Source organism: Protopterus annectens, chromosome 9.part0 (assembly GCF_019279795.1).
Source record: "Protopterus annectens isolate FY-2018-M chromosome 9.part0, PAN1.0, whole genome shotgun sequence".
Lineage (NCBI taxonomy): Eukaryota > Metazoa > Chordata > Ceratodontiformes > Protopteridae > Protopterus > Protopterus annectens.
This window is the reverse complement of record NC_056743.1, coordinates 751,758,100-751,780,946: the sequence shown is the minus strand read 5'-3', so window position 1 is coordinate 751,780,946 and position 22,847 is coordinate 751,758,100. Positions and strand designations below refer to the sequence as shown.

The window sequence follows — 22,847 nt, the reverse complement described above, 5'->3', positions numbered from 1 at the left end:
GGTACTGTAAGAGACTGTAGTAACTAGTGATGCTTGCCTCAGAGTTTATAATGGTAACTATTTGAATTACCAAGACTCACAATGTAGAGTCTCATTATGTGAAGAGTCTCATTATGTGAAGACTGAATGACCAACAATATTGAATTACATATACTAAGTCTGAGATTGCCATGTGTCAGAATATTCTCTTTTCTCCAGGGTATGGTGATTGTGGATTTGGTATTTATAAATGTGGGGGTGTGGGGGTCTGGCTTTCCTCCCCATTTCAATGGGTACAGAGAGGCTTACTACACTGCAAAAATAAATTTAAAAGAGAAAAGTGATGATCGATATTTGCTCTTTTCTGGTTATTTTCAATCTTTTTTTTTAGGATTTTGGGATTCAGCATTGTAAGTAGCGACATGCTAATAGGGAGAAGTTTCTAGTAGTTTCAGCATTTTGGTCTTGTGAGAAAAGAGAAATCTGCAGTGTGCTGACTGTGTATTTGTTGAAAACTTGCTAACAACGTTTTGATCGCCTTTGTGTATTACTATTTTCTCCTGCTTTAAATGACTTTGCACTTCATTGAGGGGAGCTGCACCTCTTTCCTCCATGTGCAGCACCATGAAAACCTGCATTATTTGTACCTAGAGAGTACCCTGATAATGTATCCCTTACAATTACTCCAAAAACTATTCTTTTTCATGTACCACTGCTTTGATCTAAGCTGCACTATTGCACTGTGCAGATTGTCTACAGTTAAAATGACAGAATCCTAAAACCTTACTATTATTGTTTTTTCCTGCTAAAAGGACTGTGAAATAGACAACTCAGTAAACTCAGTTGTTGGTAATTGTAAGTGAAATATATTTGTGACCCTTTATCTGGGAGTCCTATACTCCCCTCTAAACTCATTGTACCTCTCTGTCAGACTTCTACACACAACATGGCTGCCCTTACTTCATCTTTTGTCAGCCTACTAGCTCAATGACAACTACTTAACTTCTTAAACTGCTGAAACACACATATACAAATGTCACACATCCCTAACAGGACAGCATTGCAGTACCAGCACTGAAGTCACATATAAGGTTACTAAAGTTTCACAGACTTTCTAGGCACTGCACTAACATCAAACCTCAACAGCTTACAGACACCTCACCTGCTACTGCCATGGCAGTACCAGTACCTCCCTATTAATACAACAAGAATGGATCACCCCAGGAAGTATGTTGCACTATCTCACTGAAGAGGGCCATAACTAAACTATCTATGTATATATCAGATGTTGTCAGGCAGCTAGTCTGTAGTAATATATTACCATCACCAGAAATTATACCACAACACAAGCAGAAGATAATTGATTTCAGGGAATGCATTCATAATGCTGAATGGCTGAAAACAGAATGGCATTACCCTGAACATAAAAGGCCAAAACTCACATTGCCAAAAAACTTTGCTGACTTTCTATGCAGGGGGCAAGTCCCCCTGCACCCCCCATGTGGGAGATTGCACCCCTACACCACCTGTTTATTATATATACCAATTCCGAGATCACACCACAGAGGGAAAGGGGAAAACACTATTCCCTGTTATACCGCAATCTCACCTGCATTTTCAGTTTTGGCCTTTTGTGTCCTGGGTAATGCCATTCTGTGGTTCAGCTGTTCAGCATTATGAATATAACCTGATTTCAGCAATTGGCTCAGTTGCTGATGTCATTCCAGGGGAACCCAATATGTGTGCCAGCCTAGAGGGAGATGGTTGGCAGTCCTACCTGCTTCACTATGGATGGTCTGCACCTCCCTGCACAAGGTTTCTACATACTGGTTAAGATGTTTTATGTCCCTCTTGTGTCTTTTTTAAACAAAACCACTCTCCTGCATATCATCCTAGCAAATTCAAATTAATCCTATACTAACGTGGCACTGTTCAGTACAAGTAGATGAAATAAAAAGATGCGCAACATACACATCTACAAAGTGGCAGAAATGCGGCTTCAGTATCGTGAATCGTGATAACACTCCTTGTTCTTTACTGGTTTTAATGCCCACCACACCTTTAAACTCGTCAGTGAAGACGACCCTATCTCTGACAGAATATGCCAGATTTTATTCAGATCCCCACAGCATTATGCCTTCTCCAGCAATATACCTGGATTTCATACATATCTTGACCAGTGAAGATTCCTTAACAGTTCAGATCCCCTAACCATTGGACTAAGCACATTCCATTATGGGTAACTTCAACTATTCATCCATGAACTGGTTAAAAAGCACCACAAATAACAAATATGCACATAGGCCCATTTATATCGACACCCACTCTCTGTACCAGTTAATGCCCTCCCCTACTTGAGGCTCAAATTGTCTATATCTGGTTCACATAAATGTAACACCATTATTTACCATGCCCATAGTTATGCCATCCCAGATCAAACCTGGCCATTGTGCCATAGTGTTCTCTATAAAATACCAGTCAAATGCATCCTTGAATCCTACTATCTTCAGAGACTATGTTAAGACAAACCTCCTAGCATTATCTGTGAGTCTGATAAAATTTAAAAGTTTTCCACTATATGAAGAACCTGTATCTAAAACAGCTGCACTCACTGCTGACTTTTACTCCCACTTAAGCTCATGCATTGAAACCTCTCTCTATCCCCATTCATTATGAATGCAATGCCAGATTCATGAACAATCCCCCCAGAATTAATAAACTGTACAACAATGGAAAAAAAAATCCTGGACTTAAACAAAGAAATTAAAAAAAATCAAGAAATGATCCCTCACTATAAAAGCATGCTCAAAAAAGTAAACAATGAACTAAAGCAAAAGGTCACAATCAGCAAGGCCAACCACAAAGCCTCTTACAGATATCAGAAATCCCCAGAACAATACTCAGCACTGCACTGAGTCAATATTAGATGACACCATTCACTCAGAACTTAAGGTTGTAGCAAATATACTTCTAGACAAATGTATCTCTAACTTCTCTCTTCTGTCGCTTCTTTACTTTCCCAGTAAACTTACAAGGTAAGCATTAGTATAGCAGACCAGGCTGCTTTCTTGGTAGTATAAAACACTACCTCATTAATCAGACAACATGCCGGACTTTCTTGCTAACATAAAATAATGTTGCTCTGACTGCTTTTATAACTATTTAGCCTCAGCCTATCAGCTCATTATGTTCTGAAAGCCTGAAGAAAAGCTGTGGTGGTCCCCCCTTACAAGAATGGCCTAACCTTTGGCCTGAGAACTATAGAGAGACTACCTCCCTAGCCTCTTAAGTATCATATAATTTTTAAATAAAGATATTGGCAACATACAGTCACTCAGCCTAAGTCAATGTGGCTTTGGGAAAGTCAGATCCTCCCTACTTAAATTAGTGGTCTTCTTTAATAGTGTCACAGAGAAGCTAAACAAAGGCAAATCAGTAAACACCACCAAACTGGACTTGGCTAAAATCTTAAACAGTATCCCACATTCTGGAATCATTGCTAAATTGACAAAGCTAGAATAGATCTCCTATGTAACTCAGGACCTCCTATGTAACTCAGTGGATAGCAAACTGTCTAACAGGCAAAACCTGTTCCATTAGGGTGAGTGACGCACTTTCCTCAAAATGACTCATCATCAGTGATTGTCCCCAGGAAGTGCCTGCTTAGATTGCTACTTTTCAGCTTTTATTTCTCTGACATGAAGGATGGTGTCACGGCTTTCTGGTTAATCAAGTTTGCTAATGTCTCCAAGTACAGAGCTATCATAAACACTCCAGATAATGCTCTTATCCTCCAAGAGCATCTTACACATACAAATCCATAGTGTGTGGATTATGGAGTAAAGCTTTACCCCAAAAATGTAGCATAGTTCATTCATTCCACCACTATTTATCAACTATATTTAGACACTCTTTTTACCTAGCCCATCTAATTACTACAGGAATACTTCCACATCCAAGGAAGTTACAGTTCACCTCTGCTCTACTCCTGTTAGATCATTAATTGCATACAGTGCCTCCTTTGGCATGTATCTACCCATGCACATGACTTAGCTAGAAAACAAACAAATCTCAGATATGGGCTCCACACGCTACACAACATGTGTAAAATCTCTCTGCCTGTCTCTCTCTCTGTTCTGTAAACAACTGGCTTTTGCATGGTGATATCTGATTAACCTACAAAAGAGGTAAATAACTGAGCTGCTTTACCTTCTATATATTCATAAAAATCTCAAACACCATAAATACCTGCACTAGGAGCCTACATCGACACAGTAATGTAAACAAAAGCTGTTCATAAGATGGATATCTCTCCCAGAAGATCCTACACCTCTGGAATAAGACAAGATAATGACATGGAACTCCTCTACATCCAACCTATTATTAACAAAACACCTTATCATATCATAGCTAACAGTAGGACCCCATTTATGTCCCCTTTGGTCATACCTCTTACCTAACTAGTATGGCATTCCTACTAGGAGACTTTAGTTACCCATCCATAAAGTGAGAGACGTATATATCCTTACACATGTCTGCCCAGAGATTTATGGACTTCATCAATGCAAACTCCATGGATCAGCACCCCAACTAGAGGTGATAAAATCCTGGATTTGGTTGCTACTAATATATGCCAGCTTTGCTCCCTAACAATTATAACTTCCTTCCTGGTCAGAGCAAACTACAAGTCAATCACGTTCACCATAAGACCAAAACCTGAAGCATCTTCCAATACCACGATTATGCAAAGGCTAATCTACTAAAACTGAGTGATGACCTGGCTAAATCAAAAAGCCTTTCCATCTTGATGACTGCACTGTTTATGAGGAATCCTTCACTGTCAAGAAAAATTTTATTCACATGTAAATAGCTGCTTAAATGCATCTGTCCCCCTCAAATTCAAAACTAACCCTTATGGTGAAATCCAAATATAAACATACTCTATAATAAAAGAAACATTATTGCACACAAAAATAAATCTAACTCTCAAGATGCCAAAAAAAAGTCCTTGTTACACTATACAAGGAATTCTGGACTCTGATCAAATTAACCAAAGCCAGATATGAGGTAAAAATAGCAAACAAAATAACAAACAAATAAATAAAAAAGGCATTTTTATGCAACAAAGTGCAGAAGTTTAGATTTTTTTTGCATAGATATGTTTGCACAGGCATTTTATACCCCAAGCAGATTTCAGAGAAATTTTCCTCTGGTAGAAAGCAAATGCTAGGCGGTATGATGGGAAAAGGGGGAGAGAATTAATAACATGTTTTTGGGGGGATGTAGTGTGTTGGCAGATTTTAAAAATTTGCTACAAAGTATTTGTCAGAACTATCAGGGGGACACATTATTGTAACAAAGGAAATAATTATTTTCTTAGGATATGAATTATCTTGAAATACTAAGGCCTCACTAAATTTGATGCTACTGTCTGGCAAAAATAAAAATAAAAAAATTACTGGAAAATAAAAATAAAAATCTGAACCGGCCTTAACTAAAGTATTGAATTTTATATACAAGGTAAAATAATTTTTGAAAAGGAAAGGAGCAAGTTATATCGAAATATCTGGTATCTGTGAGAACAATGCATGGCGAAACATGTTCAGGAGTAGGAATAAAATTTAAGGGAAGGCAGGGCTTAATTAAGGTGATCAAAGGAAGCCCAATTAGTAAACCAGTTAGGTTATAGATGTGGATATGAAGATGTCTGATTTGGTTAGTATTAGTTGAGATACTTATTTTATGTCATTACTTGTCTGTCTGTTTTTCTGTCCCCACACCCCACTGGACTGGTTCATGAGTCAAATTGTATGTTTTGTAGTAGATCTGTAGTCTTCATTGGCATATTTAATAAAAGCATGTTATTTTGAAAAAAAAGAAACTGTGGTAGAAAATAAAACTTGTATGATGCTGAAAAGCCCATTAGGTCCTCTCTTACACAGGCAGAAGTCAAATGTATCTACATTCCAAGGATTACACTGCCTTTTATTTCATTGTATGTTTGCTCCAAGGCCAGTGATCTGATTACATATAATTGTATCAATCTGTCTGAAAGACCATTTTGTACCTCCTACTTTGGTCTTGACCTCTCTTCATACAATGGTTTCTTCAAGTTTTCTGAAAGACATTTCAAGTCTTTCTGTGAAGTATAGCATTTTCCATGGCCACAGTAGTTATGTGTAACTTCCTGCATTGCACATGTGGAAGCCAGTTCATTAACCTCTTTCAAATTCAGACTGAAAACATATTTTGCCTAACTTTTATTGTATATGATTATACAGATTTGTGCCTTTATGTACTTCTATCTATCTATCTATCTATCTATCTATCTATCTATCTATCTATCTATCTATCTATCTATCTATATATCTATCTACATACCTATCTATTTATCCTGTTTTTTGTGGTTGTTTTGGATTTTTTTTTTGTAAATGCTTTTAAGTTTTTTTTTTAAGAAATGATGTGTAAATAATTGTTACTTGTTTGCAAGCAATCAGATTTATTTCTTCCAAAAAAGGTGTACCTGTTCCTGGGACATAGAATAAATGTATGTGAATATTGTGAAAAATTAAACGATTACGGATGAATGTTATTTTTATACCTCTCTTTTACCATTTTGCAGGCATATCTTTCTGATGAGGACTTCTCTGACATCTTCCAAATGTCCAGGATGCAATTTCAAGGTTTACCTAAGTGGAAACAACAGAATATTAAAAAACAACATGGACTTTTCTGAGAGAAGATAATCATTCCCCATGAGAACAGATTAATCCCTAAATCAGACATGCTGCTTTGTGAAATATTCCACAGCTCAGGGCCATATAGGCACAGTGCAGAAGCTTCACATCTGGTTTCCATTGATGATTTTTTTCACAGTAGAGTGTAAATATGCATTTTATCACAATAGATTTTTATAAAGTGGACAGTGAAAAACAAACTGTATTTAGCAACTACACAAATTATTGAAACTTGTATCAGGCCATGCACAGAACAATATTTTAATGCCAATTATACATGTATTGCCAACAACATGGTGTTTTAGGTTTGCTAATAGTTTAACTAGGATGTATTTGTTACAAAACTTGTCATTTTTTGTGATGGTTGTAATTGAAAGGGTTTACCTCTTAAGTATTGTATATTTATATTGCATATAAAACTGCAACCTGATGTTTCTTGAAAGCAAATAATAAATAAAGAACAAATGATTTTATTATTTGTATATTACTTACTATATGTTGTGTGATATTTTTAAAACAATTCACTAAAGTGGTTTGTCATCTGTGGTTCTTTAAATGAGATATTAAATATTCATATCAGCTGTGGCAAAAGAAATGCTTGACCTTGGTAGCGATTTTGGAATGTTATAATACTCTTGCGTTAGACTAATGCATATATGTCATGCTGCTGGTGTAACTGTCCCCTTCAAAAATATTTATTTATTTATTTACTTACTTATTTATTTAATTGTGATAACTGGTAATTAGGTGGGAACAAAAGGTATAAACTATTCATATAATGATAAAGATTATGACAATATGCATAGATGTAGAATATAAAAATATCCATAAAACCATAAAAATCGACTGCCAATCATTAGCGGACCGGAGTTCCGCTGTGGCGACCCCTAACTGAGAAAAGCCGAAAAGACAAAACATTCCTTGAAGGCTTGTTAGCCGAGGTACCAGAAGAAATGCAATAAAGAAAATGCAGCTTAAATTCGCTTGCTTCCTGATTCGTTTTTTGGAGAGTTTATGATCCTTTGGATTTGGTGTTTTGCGTGATTATGTCCAGATTTTTGTCTCATGTTTTGGTCTATTCCTCATAAAATTTGTGATTTTCTGGCAAATCATTGAGGACTGACGTCACTAAATAATGCCATGCATTTGATTATCAGATGTTATGTCCTTCAGGAAATGCATGCCAACACAAATCCTGTTATTATAGCAAATTTCTAAGTTTATAAGAGCAATATTTAAAATATGTCCATGTTTTGGGGCCTTTGACCCCCTCCCCCCAGTTATCCATTATTTTAGGCTTTCTCCAGATTCCTTGTGTAAGAGGTATGCAGAACACCCTCCAATAACAAATTAATCTTCTAAACAAAACAGAATATAAAAGACCTTTTAAAAGACAGAAAAATGTTTCCAAGCCTATACAAGTCATGTGCCTTGAATGTATTAAATCTGTCTGGCTAGCCATGTAAAACATGTTCCTTGTCACCAAATGCAATAACCCAAGTGGTAAACATGAGAGAGGAAAACCCACCACCAAACCTGCACACTTGATTACATTTAGATGAAGACCCCCAAAAAAACCCAGATATGACTGCAACCCATGAATAATTCTTTGCATGGAAAGTCTGTCTCTTTCCAATGAAATTACAGCATCTGCATGTGAAATATTTATGGTTTTATATATATATAGGGTGGCGCAGTGGTGCAGCAAGGCGCCGCAGTGGTGCAGTGGTTAATGTTGTCACCTCACAGCAAGAGGTTCTCTGGTTCAATTCTCGGCTGGGGTGCCTTCTGTGCGGAGTTTGCATGTTCTCCCTGCCTTCGCATAGGTTTCCTCCGGGTACTCCGGTTTCCTCCCACATTCTAAAGACATGCACCTGTAGCATCTCTCCCCGGGCCTCCACTGAAAACAGGCTCTGTGGAACCTAGTCGGACTTCCCTTGGTCAACAAATGTTAAATAAATAATAAAATAAAAAACTAAAAATAATATTACTATCAAATTCCCAGAAAGCTTGAAAGGCAGTCTAGATTACCAATTATAAAATGCTATTCTTAACTAATGAAAAGAAAATACTTTTAAGCTGACAACATTGCACTGTACTCATTAACAGCTGCATGACAGTGCTCAGTTTGGTAATGTGTAGAACCACCAAACAAAAAATATGGCAGAATATGCTGATGACTGCATAGAGTGTTGGATTACATTCTAATTAACCAATCCAGTATGGCAGAGCTGTTCAGAAAGCTAAAAAGCAATTGTGTGCACTGAGGGCAGTCTTTTTCCATGTACACCAAAACTCTTTAGAATACAGCATAATTACACTTAGAAAAAAAAGCATGTTCAGTGCTTCTGCTGCTATTATTGTACTGTATATGCAACAAACTTTAAATCAGGGTGTTGCTGCTAGACCTTGGGCAAGAAGAAGAAGAAGAAGAGTGTTTAGACCCCATTTAACTTATCATGGACTGCATGGCACAGAGATTGATGATAGATACAGGGTGGACAGGGAAATACTAGAGAAATTATACAACCTCTGCAACCCCCAGCTTGAGCCCCAGGAACATTGTGGAGAACCCAACCTCTGCAACCCCCAGCTTGGGCACAAGGAAAATTGTGGAGAACCCATCCCAGTGGAAACAAAGTTATGTGTAGCATTATATCTACTTGCTACTGGTACTCTCAGAGACCCACCTGGGATTTCCTAGAGGTGCCATGGGCATTTGCCTCTAGAATATTATATCAGTTTTTAGGTGCTACTACATGCAAAGGATCACATCTGTTTCCCATGCACACCACAGGAGAGAGCAAGAATCATGCAGGACTTTTATGCAATAGCACACTTCACTGAAATATTGGGGGCCATAAATTGCACACACATAGAAATAAACCCCCCACCCAGTGAACAGGAAGGAGGTACATCAAGAAAAAATGTTCCCACTGTAAAATAGTTTGTGTGTAATACCCAAGGGATTATCCACAATGTCTGTGAAGATAACCCAGGGAGTTTCCACAACTTTCACATATGGCACACCTGTGAGCTGTACACCGGGTTTGATAGGGTTGACATTCCTCAAGGGCATCTAGTAGGGAATACAGATTATAGGAAAACTGATGCCTGTCAAACTCTCCAACCTTTACTTAACCATATAATGGTTGTTTTCTGATAGTATCAGATAGGGACTTTTCCAAGGACACAGTTTTTACTTGCATTAGTGATAAGGTAAGCATGTAACATGTAATGAAAAAAATGATACCACTAATTACGCTCATATAGAAATATGTATATAACCCTAAGCAGAGAGTTTGTCTGAGGTATACAGTTATGTCACTAATATATTGTGCATCAGATTTTTGCAATATACAGTTGTGTATTAGAACCAATACTATATATCAAAACTAAAACTGGTGTAGTAGTGTACTAGTTTTATTTACAATGATTTCATTTAGATTATTTTTACACCATATTATATATATATATATATATATATATATATATATATATATATATATATATATATATATATATATATATATATATATATATATATATATATTTGTATGTGTTACTTTGTTTTATTTTATATTTACATTTAAACATTTAAACATTGAAATTATTTATAATTGATTTGATGTCATTTCCTGTATTGTTTTGTATATAAGGAACTTGGGTAACTGTGTATTTGTTTCTGAGGAAGTTCCCATATTAAATTTGGTGAATGAAAGTGCTAAACATTTGGTTTCTCTTTTGGTTTCCTGGCTACTACACCAGTTTTAGTTTTGGTTTACCAATACTATATATATCAAACATTTCAATTGACCACTGTCTATAAAACAGGGAACAGGTCAATCATACCCTCATTTGCACAAGTTTACCAAAAAGCAAGACTGAAGTACCTAATCTTTCCACTGCTTTACTTAGAACACTAACTGAAATATGAGGTTCAACAATTATATTTTTTAAGTTTTTATTTGATTTTAAATAATGTACAAAGAAACAAACATTTCAACACAAAACAAATAGATAACTATTTACAGCAGTCCATAAAATAATTCTAAGTATTAACCAAACCATTAGTACTTTCTTAATAAATCACTTAATTTTTGCCAAGACATATAATGATGCATGACATTAAGAGTTCTTATCTTTAAAGCTGACAATTGTTTTTTACATACAGACTTGGCTAAACAAACTAATTGAAAGAGAGGGTAGATTTACATTTCCACTTTTTGGTTTTAGCTTTTCTAGCTATAGCTAAAATAGACCAAAGAAGAGGTATTTGTGAATCTGGTATAGAAACTGGAACTGGGACATTAAATAATATTAAACAATCTAGGATAATGCAATTATCCATCCACAATGCTTGAGAAAAGTTTCTGAACTCAGTCCAAAAGGAAGGTACCATTTTATGTTTTATTATCATGTAAATCTAATCAGTATCAGAGACTCCACTACATTTCCAACAGTTTATTTTAGCTATTTTATATACTAATGCTAATTTATGTGGAGTTAAAAATCCTCTATGTAGAAACTTCCATGTATAAATTCTCCAATAAAGCAAATACATTGATTTTCCTGCAGATCTTAAGAATATTTTTTTATTATTTTCTGAAAAAAAATCATTTGTTTTTGTAGAGTAATTCCATATAGTCAAATCAGGAATGACAAATTCTGTTCTAATAATAATATAAATTGTTAATAAATATGTTTTATTATTAACTGATTTATTATTAATGTTGAAACAAAATCTACATTTTTGGAATAGATTTAGATTGGTGATCCAAATATATTTTTATTCTATCACTTATATATTGCTTACAAATTTATATATTTGACCAACTGTTTTTTCCAATACTATGCCTCACTAAAAGATAATTGGCTGAATGAACCTTATTTCCATTAAGAAATTGATGCCAAAAAGTTAAATGACTATTCCCAAGATATAACATGTTTGAATTAAAAGATTCTAAACATAGGAAATACTAAAAACAATAACTCTTTAACCAAATAATTAAAGTTCATAATTCTCTTAAAATTTACAAGAATATGATTAATTAAAGGAACAGAGGTAGACCTATATATCTATCATTCAGACATAAATCTTTCGGAACCTAATAACATTTATTAATTCTCAACTTTATATAAGATTCTGTATTATTGTCAGTTATTTAAATTTTTTTCATGTATTGATTTCAAACACAAAACATATGAAGAGTCTAGCCAGAAATTATTATCTTTATAATAGCAGACCTAGCATATAATTCAATATTGGGAAACCCAAGACTACCTTCTTACCATCTTTTTAATTGCAATTCAAATGGTATCCTTGATTTACTGGCTGCCATAAAAGTTTGAGAAGAATAGAGTTTATATTTTTAGGGTCTTTCAAGGGAAAAATTATTAAGGACAGTGTATAAAATAAGAATTTAGGTAAAATAAGCATTTTAATTAAGGTTAGGTTATCTTCCATTGTGAAAAAAATAACTTATTTTGGTTAGTGGTTAATTAAGTAATAGTAATACTGCGGTGGTGGTGCTGCGGTAGCATTGTCGCCTCACAGCAAGATGTTGTGCCATTTGATTCTCAGCTAGAGCGTCTTCTGTGTAGAAGCATGCGTGAATGGGCGTACCTTCGTTGAAGGTTGTGCGTCAGGTCTAGCAAACTCGGCATGTAAAAAATCTACTGCCAATCATTAGCGGACCGGAGTTCCTCTGTGGTGACCCCTAACCGGGAAAAGTCGAAAGACACAAACAAACAATCTATCAAGTTTTTATACTTTACCAATATCATATCTTTACTATTAGATTCAATAGTAATTCAGAGATATTTAATTTGTGGATTGTCCCAATTAAAATTTTTAATACTTTTTAAAAGGTAGTTTTTTCTTATATTTATAAGTAAGTTTCTGTTTTGTTATGATTAAACTTCAAACTTGAAATCTTTTCAAAATAATTCATAGAACTGACTATATTTTCTAATGAAATTTCAGTATCACTACTTGTTAACAGAATATCATCCACAAATAATGGAGTTTTAGCGGTATAGTTCTCATCAATTGCAAATGCTTTTATATTTTTATTAGATTTTATATAATTAACAAACTGCTCTATAATTAGTGCAAAAAACGAAGGACATAAAGAGCATCATTGTTTTGTACCTTTTAATAGATCAAAAGAAAACAAGGAACATATTTTAACAAAAGATAATCTCCCGGATTCACTATCCTTCCATGCAGGACTAGCTTAGTCCTGCATTGAAGCGGACATTTAGGAGCAGGATGGCGGCGCAGCATGCATATCAATGAAGGCATGCTGCCTGAGCTCCTAAACTGACATGGAGCATGTACGAGTGCAGGGGGCATGTCTGAGAGCAGAGCTCTCAGAATATACATGCCCCTGCAATCAAGAACAGCAGTATAGGAATAAGAATGATTGAGACCGCTCATAGGTGTTCGCATAACCCCAGCAACATCCCCCCAAGTTTATAATAGCAATATTTAAAACATGAAATATAAAGAATTTCATTTTTTTTTTATGAAACAGATTAAATTTAACCATAGGTATGTGGGTTTGCCCATCACTTCGCTACGTTTAATGCAGCTTAAGTGGCACAAGAGGATAAAAAGCAAGATATATGCAAATGAAGCATAGTGGGCAGAGCATTCACCTTACGAGCAGTCATTCCCGGTTCGAGTCTCCCTCCAGTACATTCCATTTTCCATGTCAAACCACTTTATGACCGATATTTTTTGTTGCATAACCTACTAAATAACATATATTTGTGAACTGTAGTACTGCATTAAATGCAGATGTGAGGTGTCATTGTCATAATGTTGTAAAGTCCACAGCATAGACGGCCTTAGGCATAGGCCAACTAGGCAGCAACCTAGGGCACCGATCTAGCAGGGGCACTTTTACAGTATTTATTTGGTGTAGGTTGACCAGGAAGGGGGGCCCAGTTAGTATGTCAGGGGGCGACATGGAGCCCTTTTGCCTGGGCCCCCAGTTGACCTAAGGCCACACCTGGTCCACAGATAATCACAAGTGCCCCATACAGTATATGTACACAAGAATCAGGGATACAAATGGAAGGTAAAATGTGTAATGAATAATAAATCCATACAGTTTCCAAATCCACCACCTTCCCAAGAACCATTTGACATTACTGTCTTAATTAGTGTGGTGGTAAATGGGAGTAAGCACTAGTAATCAAGAGTAAGCATATTTAAGCAGTAATAAGTGGGAGTAAGCATGTTTAAGCAGTAGTAAGCAAGTTTAAGCCCGTTTGCATGGGGGAAAGCAATGTGCACACAGGTTAATCAATATTGAAGCTAACTCTCTTTAAGCATATTTAACTGGAGGTTAACATTGCTCACCTTCACACAAACCTGCGCAAACCCGCTTATAATTACTTAAAAGTGCCTTAATCACTCTGTATGCATCAGCTGCTGTTCTGGCCAGAAACAAAATAAACAGCCTTTGTAGGCCTTGAACCCAGGACCCTGTATACTATAGTCACAGTAGTTAACCACTACGCCGTCACAACAGTACATAAAATTGAGGTATCACCAGACAGATCCTCACTATAGGAAATGCAAACTGAACATGTAAAAGGAATCTATATACAGTTTTATGTCACATAACCTACTACATAACATAAATATGTGAACTGGAGTACTGCATTAAGCTCAGATGTGTGGTGTCATTGTAATAAAGTATTGAAATCCTATAATAAACACAAGGACCCCATACAGTGTACATATTAATGAATCACAGATACCAAACAGATATATAACATGTAAAGATTAATAAATCAATGCCAAAAAGCAAATATAATGCAAATTAAAAATTAAGCAATGCTAAGCATTGAGCATCCCAGCTTATTAGGTGTAAGCAATGTGTAGGCCAGCTAAATCAGTTTGCCCACTGGTATACCCCATTTAAGCAATGCCAGCCTTAAATAAGCAGGTCTGCCCATAGCTTAGCATTTTCAAAACCATCCAATCATGGCAAAGTGTGGGAAACTGGCCCTATTTAAACCCAACAGTCGGGAATACATCTCATAACTGGTTGTAGCTTCCTCCTGTAGGCACTATGCCTGGTATGGGAGAGGGTGAGCACTTTTAGGTGCAGCGCTGGGGCATCCAGGAGTCCAGAGTCATGGCAGGACTCCTTGTAAAAGACAATGATCAGAGCCTGCTGCAGGGCCAGTACCAGGGTTCCCAGTACAAAGCGGAAGCCTGGGACCATCTTGCCCGTGACCTCACCAGTGCCACTGGCATACCCCAAACTGGTGAGCAGGTCAGGCATCACTATGCTGACCTGAAGTGGAGAAAGGGGGATCTCTTGGATCAGTGGATCCAAGAGGCTAGGAGGACAGGAGATGTCCCAGCCGTGTGTATCAGTCCACTACCTGTTTAATAATTGCCAGCTCATGTATATTATCGATAGGTATGGCTAGATATTCCTCTTATGTCTTTCACAGTGGAAGATGAGCGGGCTGCAAACCAGGAAGCCCATGCCTGTAGATTGTAGTGGTTGCGATGTGAGGCAGGTTAGTAATACTCTTGCATGTACTGTCATAGGAAATAAATCTAAAAGTAGTAGTAACTAAATTGCCTGTATAAAACCTGTATTGTTTAAGCCATGTACTCCATACACCAGAGAATATGGCAGGAAGAGTCACATATAGGTTGTATGTACATAAAAGCATAATAGCCTGACAAAAAAGGTCTAACTGCTGGACTGCATGTGTTTACTCTGGTATCATATGGTAATGTAGAGTTGCAATCTTAATAGTACTGTTGTATTACGCAGTGTTACCCACACTGTGCTACATAAATAAGTCAGAAAAAAGTGAAAAGGCAGAATACAAAATCCAAATAGCGCACTCGACTGAGACGTGAACTGTTGTATTTTTAGCACACGTGGCTATGGTTCGAATCCTGGGAGTGGTAGTAGGCTGTTTGCAGAATCATACCCCACAACTTTACAGATATGTCCAGAAAGTCCAGTAAATCAGCCCATATCTGCTGCCTCTCACCCTGTCCCCCTGGCAAATCAGTGGGATGATCCCAGACATTTAGGCAGCAAACAAGAAATACAAAAAAAATATAAGAACAAACCTGTCACTCTAGCAACTCCCCAAAATGTTATGAGAGTAATAAGCAAGTATGTCCCATCTACACCCCCATGTTGTCAAGCTGTGACCCGAGTGTGTACAGTAACAGAGTGAGACATATGTCCATAATACTAATGTGGAATTTGGTAATTTGTGTGGCAACATTCAGGTAGTGCTAACAAACATTGCTCCCACAGGTCTGTCAGATATTAACACTGTGCCTAGAAATAAAAGATTGATATCCTGTACTGGTTCTGTTTACTTTGGTATTGTATGGCATTGTTAGTGTTACAGTTGCTCTGAATAATAAGGTATTACTCATCACTGTCACCCACACTGTGCTACATAATAAAACTGTCTAGGAAATCTTGTATAAGAGTGTTGTAATTACAAGGTCAGAATGTAAAACCACAGGGGAATTATAGACAGAAATCAGACAAGAGATACACAGCAATATCTATATAGCACACTCAAATGTGATGGACAGTGTTTTATTTTTTGGAGGAACAAAGCCATGGTTTGAATACTGGGAGTGGTAGTAAGCTGTATGCAGAATCATACCCCACAAGTGTATAGAATTGTCCAGAATGTCCAGTTAATCAGCCCATATCTGCTGGCTGTTACTCTGTCCCCCTGCCATATCTGTGTGCTAATCTCGAACATGTAGGCAGCATTCCATGTCATATAACTGACTGTCAGGCCTGTACATATTTGGAAAATGTCAATGAAAACAAACCTGTCATTGTACAATTCCCTAAAGGTTTAAGAGGGCAATAGTTGAGATATGTCATGGTTCACCTACATGTGGCCAAGTCATGCCCAGAGTGTCAGCAATAAGAGATGGACAGGTATGTGCATAACATCAACCTGGAATCTGGGAATATGTGTAGAAACAGGTAGTGTTAACAAACAATGCCTCCACAGGTATACCAGGCAAGAGGTGTATACTGCAGGTAAAACTCAGTTCATATATATAGTTGTCTACATCCATATCACTGTCCAAACTAAGGCAGTAGGGGAGTGTACTAATGCCTGTAAGGTACAGATCACAGCAATGACTAGGAAAGTAATAAGAATTACAAGAATATACTAGTTGTTAATTGACATCTCCCCCCCCCCGCCATATCTGCAACAATAAACTAAATACACAACTCAATCGGTATGTGCTGTGTGAAGACTGGTAGAGAAGAGCGAAGGCTGCCAGCCTAGTCAAGTAGAATTTGGTACATAATTCTGGCATTTGTAAATATAAATGTGAAATACAGGCTTGTTTCTTAAATGAAAGAAAAATACTGTAAAATGTTGAACTTCAAGATGGTAGCAACATTGCCATCTGCTATAAGGAAAACTAAGTCAAGCATTTCTCATCTGTTCTTTGAAATTAAAATTATGTCTTGTATGTTCTTTTGATCTCCAGAGCTCAGAGTCATTATGTCTGGACTAGCACTTTCTTTGTATTGTTTTAAGGCTAAAGTTAATGACCGGAATTTACATGTGGGATGTCCTTTATTGCTTTGAGTGTAAAAGAATGTAAATGCAGTTTCTGCGTGGCCTGGGAGCCAGGATAGTGTCAAAATTATGTAATGTGTATACTGGGAAACCTAAGTGTCAAAAAACATGATGTAATCTAGGAGGGCCCAGCAGAAATGTGTGTTAGTGATTTTAAAAACTTTTGCTCAGAGAGAGACTGTAAGCATTTTGATCTTGGACATCTAACTCAGCACTGCCTATTGTCTTAAGTAAGTTATTTTAGAAGTATGCTTTCTTGTAACAATAGCAAGGAATTAGAAAAAGATTAGACTAAGTGTTTTCTGTTATGTCAGAACTGTACTACTGGATTATTTTAAGTTTCTGTGTGATCTCTGAACTCTTGAATGGCACTGTGGTATAGTAGTATTGTCTTGTGTTTTTAGTATTTATTATTAAATATTTTTAAACCCTTTATAACTGTGGCTGGTTTATGTAGGGATAATTAAGCTCTAGAGTACATTGCGTGCTTATAAGTGATGCTGTAATAAGCCCTTCCAATAAGCCTTAAGACTGTTTAGTCACACTTACCATTGGATAATAATATTGCAGAGTAATAATTGGGCACCCTTTTAAGGGCCTTTGGGTAGCTGATAATTATTAGCTCATGGTGGCAGGAATTAGTACCATATAGTCTGGGAATAGGGGCACAGATGGAGAATCTGTGTCAGCCTTCCCCAGGTGTGTCTGTGAAGTTGTATAAATACTTATCTCAAAGTGTGGGTGTGCGTCAGCTACTTGGGCAGAGACACGAAGCACTGGTTGGACAGATAGGGTACTGGTGGTTAGCTTGGCAGCTAGGTTGAGATCTGGTCCCTATAGCTGTGCCAGTGGGAAGTCCTTTTGGGGACCTGGGGAGCAAGGGAGTGACCAGCCCTGGACTGACTGTGATCTCTGTGTGCTCTTAAGGGAACTTGCACTTTACTGTGTGTATTTGTTATCCTTTCCTCTCATATGAGATGCCCTCTCTGGTGTTAGTGGTGAGGATTGAGGCTTCTTGATTGCTGGGCCAAGGCACAGACATCACATTGTGATTTGCAGTGGTTGGGACATCCACATCACATATTAAGTAGTTGGCAAATGCTAATTGGCTTGTAGTGGTCTGGGTAGAGTGAATTCTGTAGCTTATGTACAGTAATCACAGAAGGTGTTTTGTACTCTAAATCAGCCACGCCGTGAATACTCAGAGTTCAGATTGCAATTGTTTAATTTCTTTTGTTAGCTTAGACTGGGTGAGCAGGCAGCATGTCAGCAGAGGAGTATGGAAATCTGACAAGGAGCCAGCTTGTGGAGATGTGCCAGGCTAGGGGACTGGTGCATGGAAACCTGACTAAGGCAGACCTGATTGCAGCCTTGGTTACAGCTGCATCAGAAAACAGCCTCCAGGAGGACAATCAGACTGGCAGTGGAGATATGATATCCAGGAGGACAATCAGACTGGCAGTGGAGATATGATATCCTCAGAGAATAGACAGCTCAACCTTTCTGCGAAGGACAATCAGACTGGCAGTGGAGATACAGTATCCTCGGAGAATGGACAGCTCAGCCTTTCTGCAGTGGACTTAAAAATCCAGCTGGAGCTAAAGAGACTTGAGTTGGATGCCTGGCATTTGGAGATAGAAGCCAAAGAAAAGGAGCATCAAAGGAGGCATGAGAGGGAAATGCTGACTCTTTGCCAGAGTCATGGAGGTAATGGGGAAAGGAGTAAATGGACCCCAGAAGCACAACAGGTCAGTACATTTCTTCCACAATTTAAAGAGGGGGGTAATTTTGATAGTTTCATTCATATGTTTGAGAGGGTATGCAACCAGTATAGTGTTGACCAAAGGCTCTGGGTACGGTTCCTGACCCTATTACTCCATGGTAAAGCTGTAAATGCATTGGCTAAAATGCCTGACTCTGTCTGTTTTCATTATACTGCTGTAAAAAATGTATTTTAGAATGTTTTAAGCCAACACCAGAAATGTATAGGAAAAAGTTTCATGAGCATACATGCAAGGCAGATGAAAGTGTATGAATATGTTGAACTGAGCACTTATATTCATAGCTGGGTGAGTGGATATCAGGTCACCACTTTTGAAGGGCTGGCAGACCTTTTGGTGAGGGAACAAGCCCTTAGCACTTTGCCTGAGGACATGAGGATCTGGTTAGCTGATAGACAATGTGCTACTTCAGATGAGTTGTGGAAGAAGGGAGACCTATACCTGGCCAGCAGGGCAGCCCTGCACAGGAAGAGGATTCCTAGTACTGCTCATGGGTCTAAAGGAAGCCATGGTGGGCAGCACAGACTGCCACAACAGAATCTGCCAGTAGTAAGCAAAGCCACTAGTCCAGGTACATGTCCAGGAGCTAGGGTTAAATGTTTTGAATGCAACCAGTGGGGCCATGTGGCATATAGGTGTCCAGGGAGGCAAGGTCGGGAACCAAAGGTGAGGGAGCCAGTAAGTGGGAAAGACAAAATGCCAATAGTAGGTTGTCTTGAGACAACAGGGGTACTAAACTACCATCCTGCAGATGTCCTGAGAGGGGAGGATTTGGATGAGGCAGTACCATGTGCTTATGCAGTTACACACAGTCAGGCTAGGAGACAAGCATGTGGGTCTGGTAGCTTGGGGAGATTCAGACAGACTGCGTACTTGCAGCCAGGACTGGTGAGGTGGTTACTTCAGGGAGTGAGCTACACTGTAGCAGTGAGACTGAAGGTGAGCCAGAGCTGGTTGTGGGTACTGATGGTCCCTTGGACAGAGTGACTGCAAATGTAGAGGTGAGTAGTAGTACCTAGGCTGACAGTGAGGCACCAATGTCAGAGGATGCCAGACTTCCTGTGGAAGGGGAGCTGGGAAGGGTAACAAGGAGAGAGTTGAGACAGGCTCAGCTCTCAGACCCTACACTGCAAGGCCTGAGGCAGGTAGCTAGGGAGGCACCTGATTCTCAAGGAAAGGGGGAATCTGTATACTGGGACAAAGGGTTACTATACAGAGAGTGGACCCCTGAGGGAGGGCTAGAAGGTGAGAGAGTACAGCAGTTGGTAGTGACTAGAGCCTACCATCTGGCGCTTCTAGCCATGGCCCATATATTCCCTTTGCAGGTCATAAAACGTACAAAGACGAGTATTATGCAAAACTTTTATTGGCCTGGAATTTCCAGAGATGTAACAGGGTACTGCAGGACCTGTGAGCAGTGCCAAAAGATAGGCAAGGCAGGAGACAAGGTGAGAGCTCCTTTGATGCCTTTGCCTGTGATTGAAAAGCCATTTCAGAGGGTAGCTATGGATATTGTAGGTCCTCTGAGTACCCCAAGTTCCACAGGGAAAAAATATTTCCTAGCGGTAGTGGAGTATGCTACACAATACCCTGAGGCAGTGGCTTTGTCCTCCATTGAGGCAGAGAAGGCGGCAAATGCTTTGTTAGAGATTTTCAGCATGGTAGGTTTCCTAAAAGAAATACTGACTGACAGGGGTTCCAATTTCATGTCAGACCTGCTGGCTTGTCTGTGGAAGTCCCATGGGGTGAAGCACATGAAGACCACCTCCTACCATCCCCACACTAATAGTCTTGTTGAGAGGTTAAACTCTGCAATCAAGTCCATGTTACAGGCATCTGCAAATCAGTTTAAGAGTGAGTGGGACAAATATTTGCCCCATCTGTTGTTTTCTTATTGAGAGGTTCCCCAGGAGTACACAGGTTTTTCACCCACTGAGTTGCTGTATGGGCATAGGGTGAGGGGACCTCTAGATTTAATTTGAGATGAGTGGGAAGGTGAGTGTGAGTCTCACAAGGAGTCTGTTGTGGCATATGCCCCAAACCTCAGGACAAGGCTCAGGAAACTTATGGGCTTGGCCCAGGAGAACATGATAGAAGCCCAACAACAGAAAAAGGTGTGGTATGACAGGAATGCTAGAGCTAAAGAGTATGCTGTAGGCAGCAAGTAATGGTTCTCATTTCTGGCAGACACAACAAGCTGCAAGCAGCTTTTGAGGGACCCTACAAGGTGGTAAGAAAGGTAAGTGATGTTAATTACATGGTGGAACCGCTAGATAGATGGCAGGGGCACAAATTGTACCATGTTAACATGATGAAACCTTACCATAAGGATGCCCTCATGTTGAGCATTTGCAGTGGATTGCAGGAGGTGTCTGAAGGAGATCTGGTGACTGATCTCCTCAGTGAGGCCCAGGCTGACACCTCAGTGGAAGGGGTAGCAATGTCCCAGCAGCTATCTCCTACCCAGGTTTGAGAAATCCGAGTGGTGTTGCAGGAATTTGGGGACATGTTCACTGGGAAACCAGGGTGCACCCATCTGGTGCAGCACCAGGTGGATACAGGACCCCAAAGGCCTATTAGGCAGGCCTCTTATAGGGTGCCTGAGAGATTTAGACAGACTCTAAGGGAGGAAGTACAGGATATGTTGGAACTAGGGGTGATTCAAGAGTCCAACATTCACATCTGTTCTTTGAAATTAAAATTATGTCTTGTATGTGTTCTTTTGATCTCCAGAGCTCTGAGTCATTACGTCTGGACTAGCAAATTCTTTGTATTGTTTTAAGGCTAAAATTAATGACCAGAATTTACATGTGGAATGTCCTTAATTGCTTTAAGTGTAAAAGAATGTAAATGCAGTTTCTGTGCGGCCTGGGAACCAGAAAGTGTCAAAATGATGTAATGTGTATACTGGGAAACCTAAGTGTCAAAAAACATGATGTAATCTGGGAGGGCCCAGCAGAAATGTTTGTTAGCGATTTTAAAAACTATTGCTCAGAGAGAAACTGTAAGCATTTTGATCTTGGACATCTATCTAACTCAGCATTGCCTTTTGTCTTAAGTAAGTTATTTTAGAAGTATGTTTTCATGTAGCAATAGCTAGGATTTAGAAAAAGATTAGACTAAGTGTTTTTCTGTTATGTCAGAACTGTACTACTGAATTATTTTAAGTTTCTGTGTGATCTCTGAACTCTTGAATGGCACTGTGGTGTAGTAGTATTGTCTTGTGTTTTTAGTATTTATTATTAAATATTTTAAACCCTTTTAACTGTGGCTGGTTTATGTAGATATAATTAAGCTCTAGAGTACATTGCATACTTATAAGTGATCCTGTAATAAACTCTTCCAGTAAGCCTTAAGACTGTTTAGTCACACTTACCATTAGATAAGAATATTGCACAGTAATAATTGGACACCCTTTTAAGGGCCTTTGGATAGCTGATAATTATTAGCTGGTGGTGGCAGGAATTACTACCGTATAGTCTGGGTATAGGGGCACAGCTGGAGAATCTATGTCAGCCTTTCCCAGGAGTGTCTGTGAAGTTGTATAAATACTTATCTCAAAGTGTGTGCGTGTGTGTGTGTGTGTGTGTGTGTGTGTGTGTGTGTGTGTGTGTGTGTGTGTGTGAGCTACTTGGGCAGGGACACAAAGCACTGGTTGGATAGAGAGGGTACTCGAGGTTAGCTTGCCAGCTAGGCTGAGATCTGGACCCTATAGCTGTGCCAG

The 22,847-nt window shown here is 38.5% G+C and overlaps 1 protein-coding gene across 2 annotated transcripts in view; it reads left to right on the top strand.

Moving 5' to 3' along the window:
- The window catches only part of LOC122811508 (advillin-like), a 731,661-nt gene extending 724,472 nt beyond the window's left edge, over positions 1-7,189 (top strand). For both annotated transcript variants that reach the window (XM_044083391.1, XM_044083390.1), the window contains exon 20: positions 6,602-7,189. In XM_044083391.1, the coding sequence (XP_043939326.1) occupies positions 6,602-6,715 (114 nt within the window). In that variant the 3' untranslated portion in view covers positions 6,716-7,189. The remainder of the gene's footprint in view (positions 1-6,601) is intronic.
- The last annotated feature ends 15,658 nt before the right edge of the window (positions 7,190-22,847 follow it).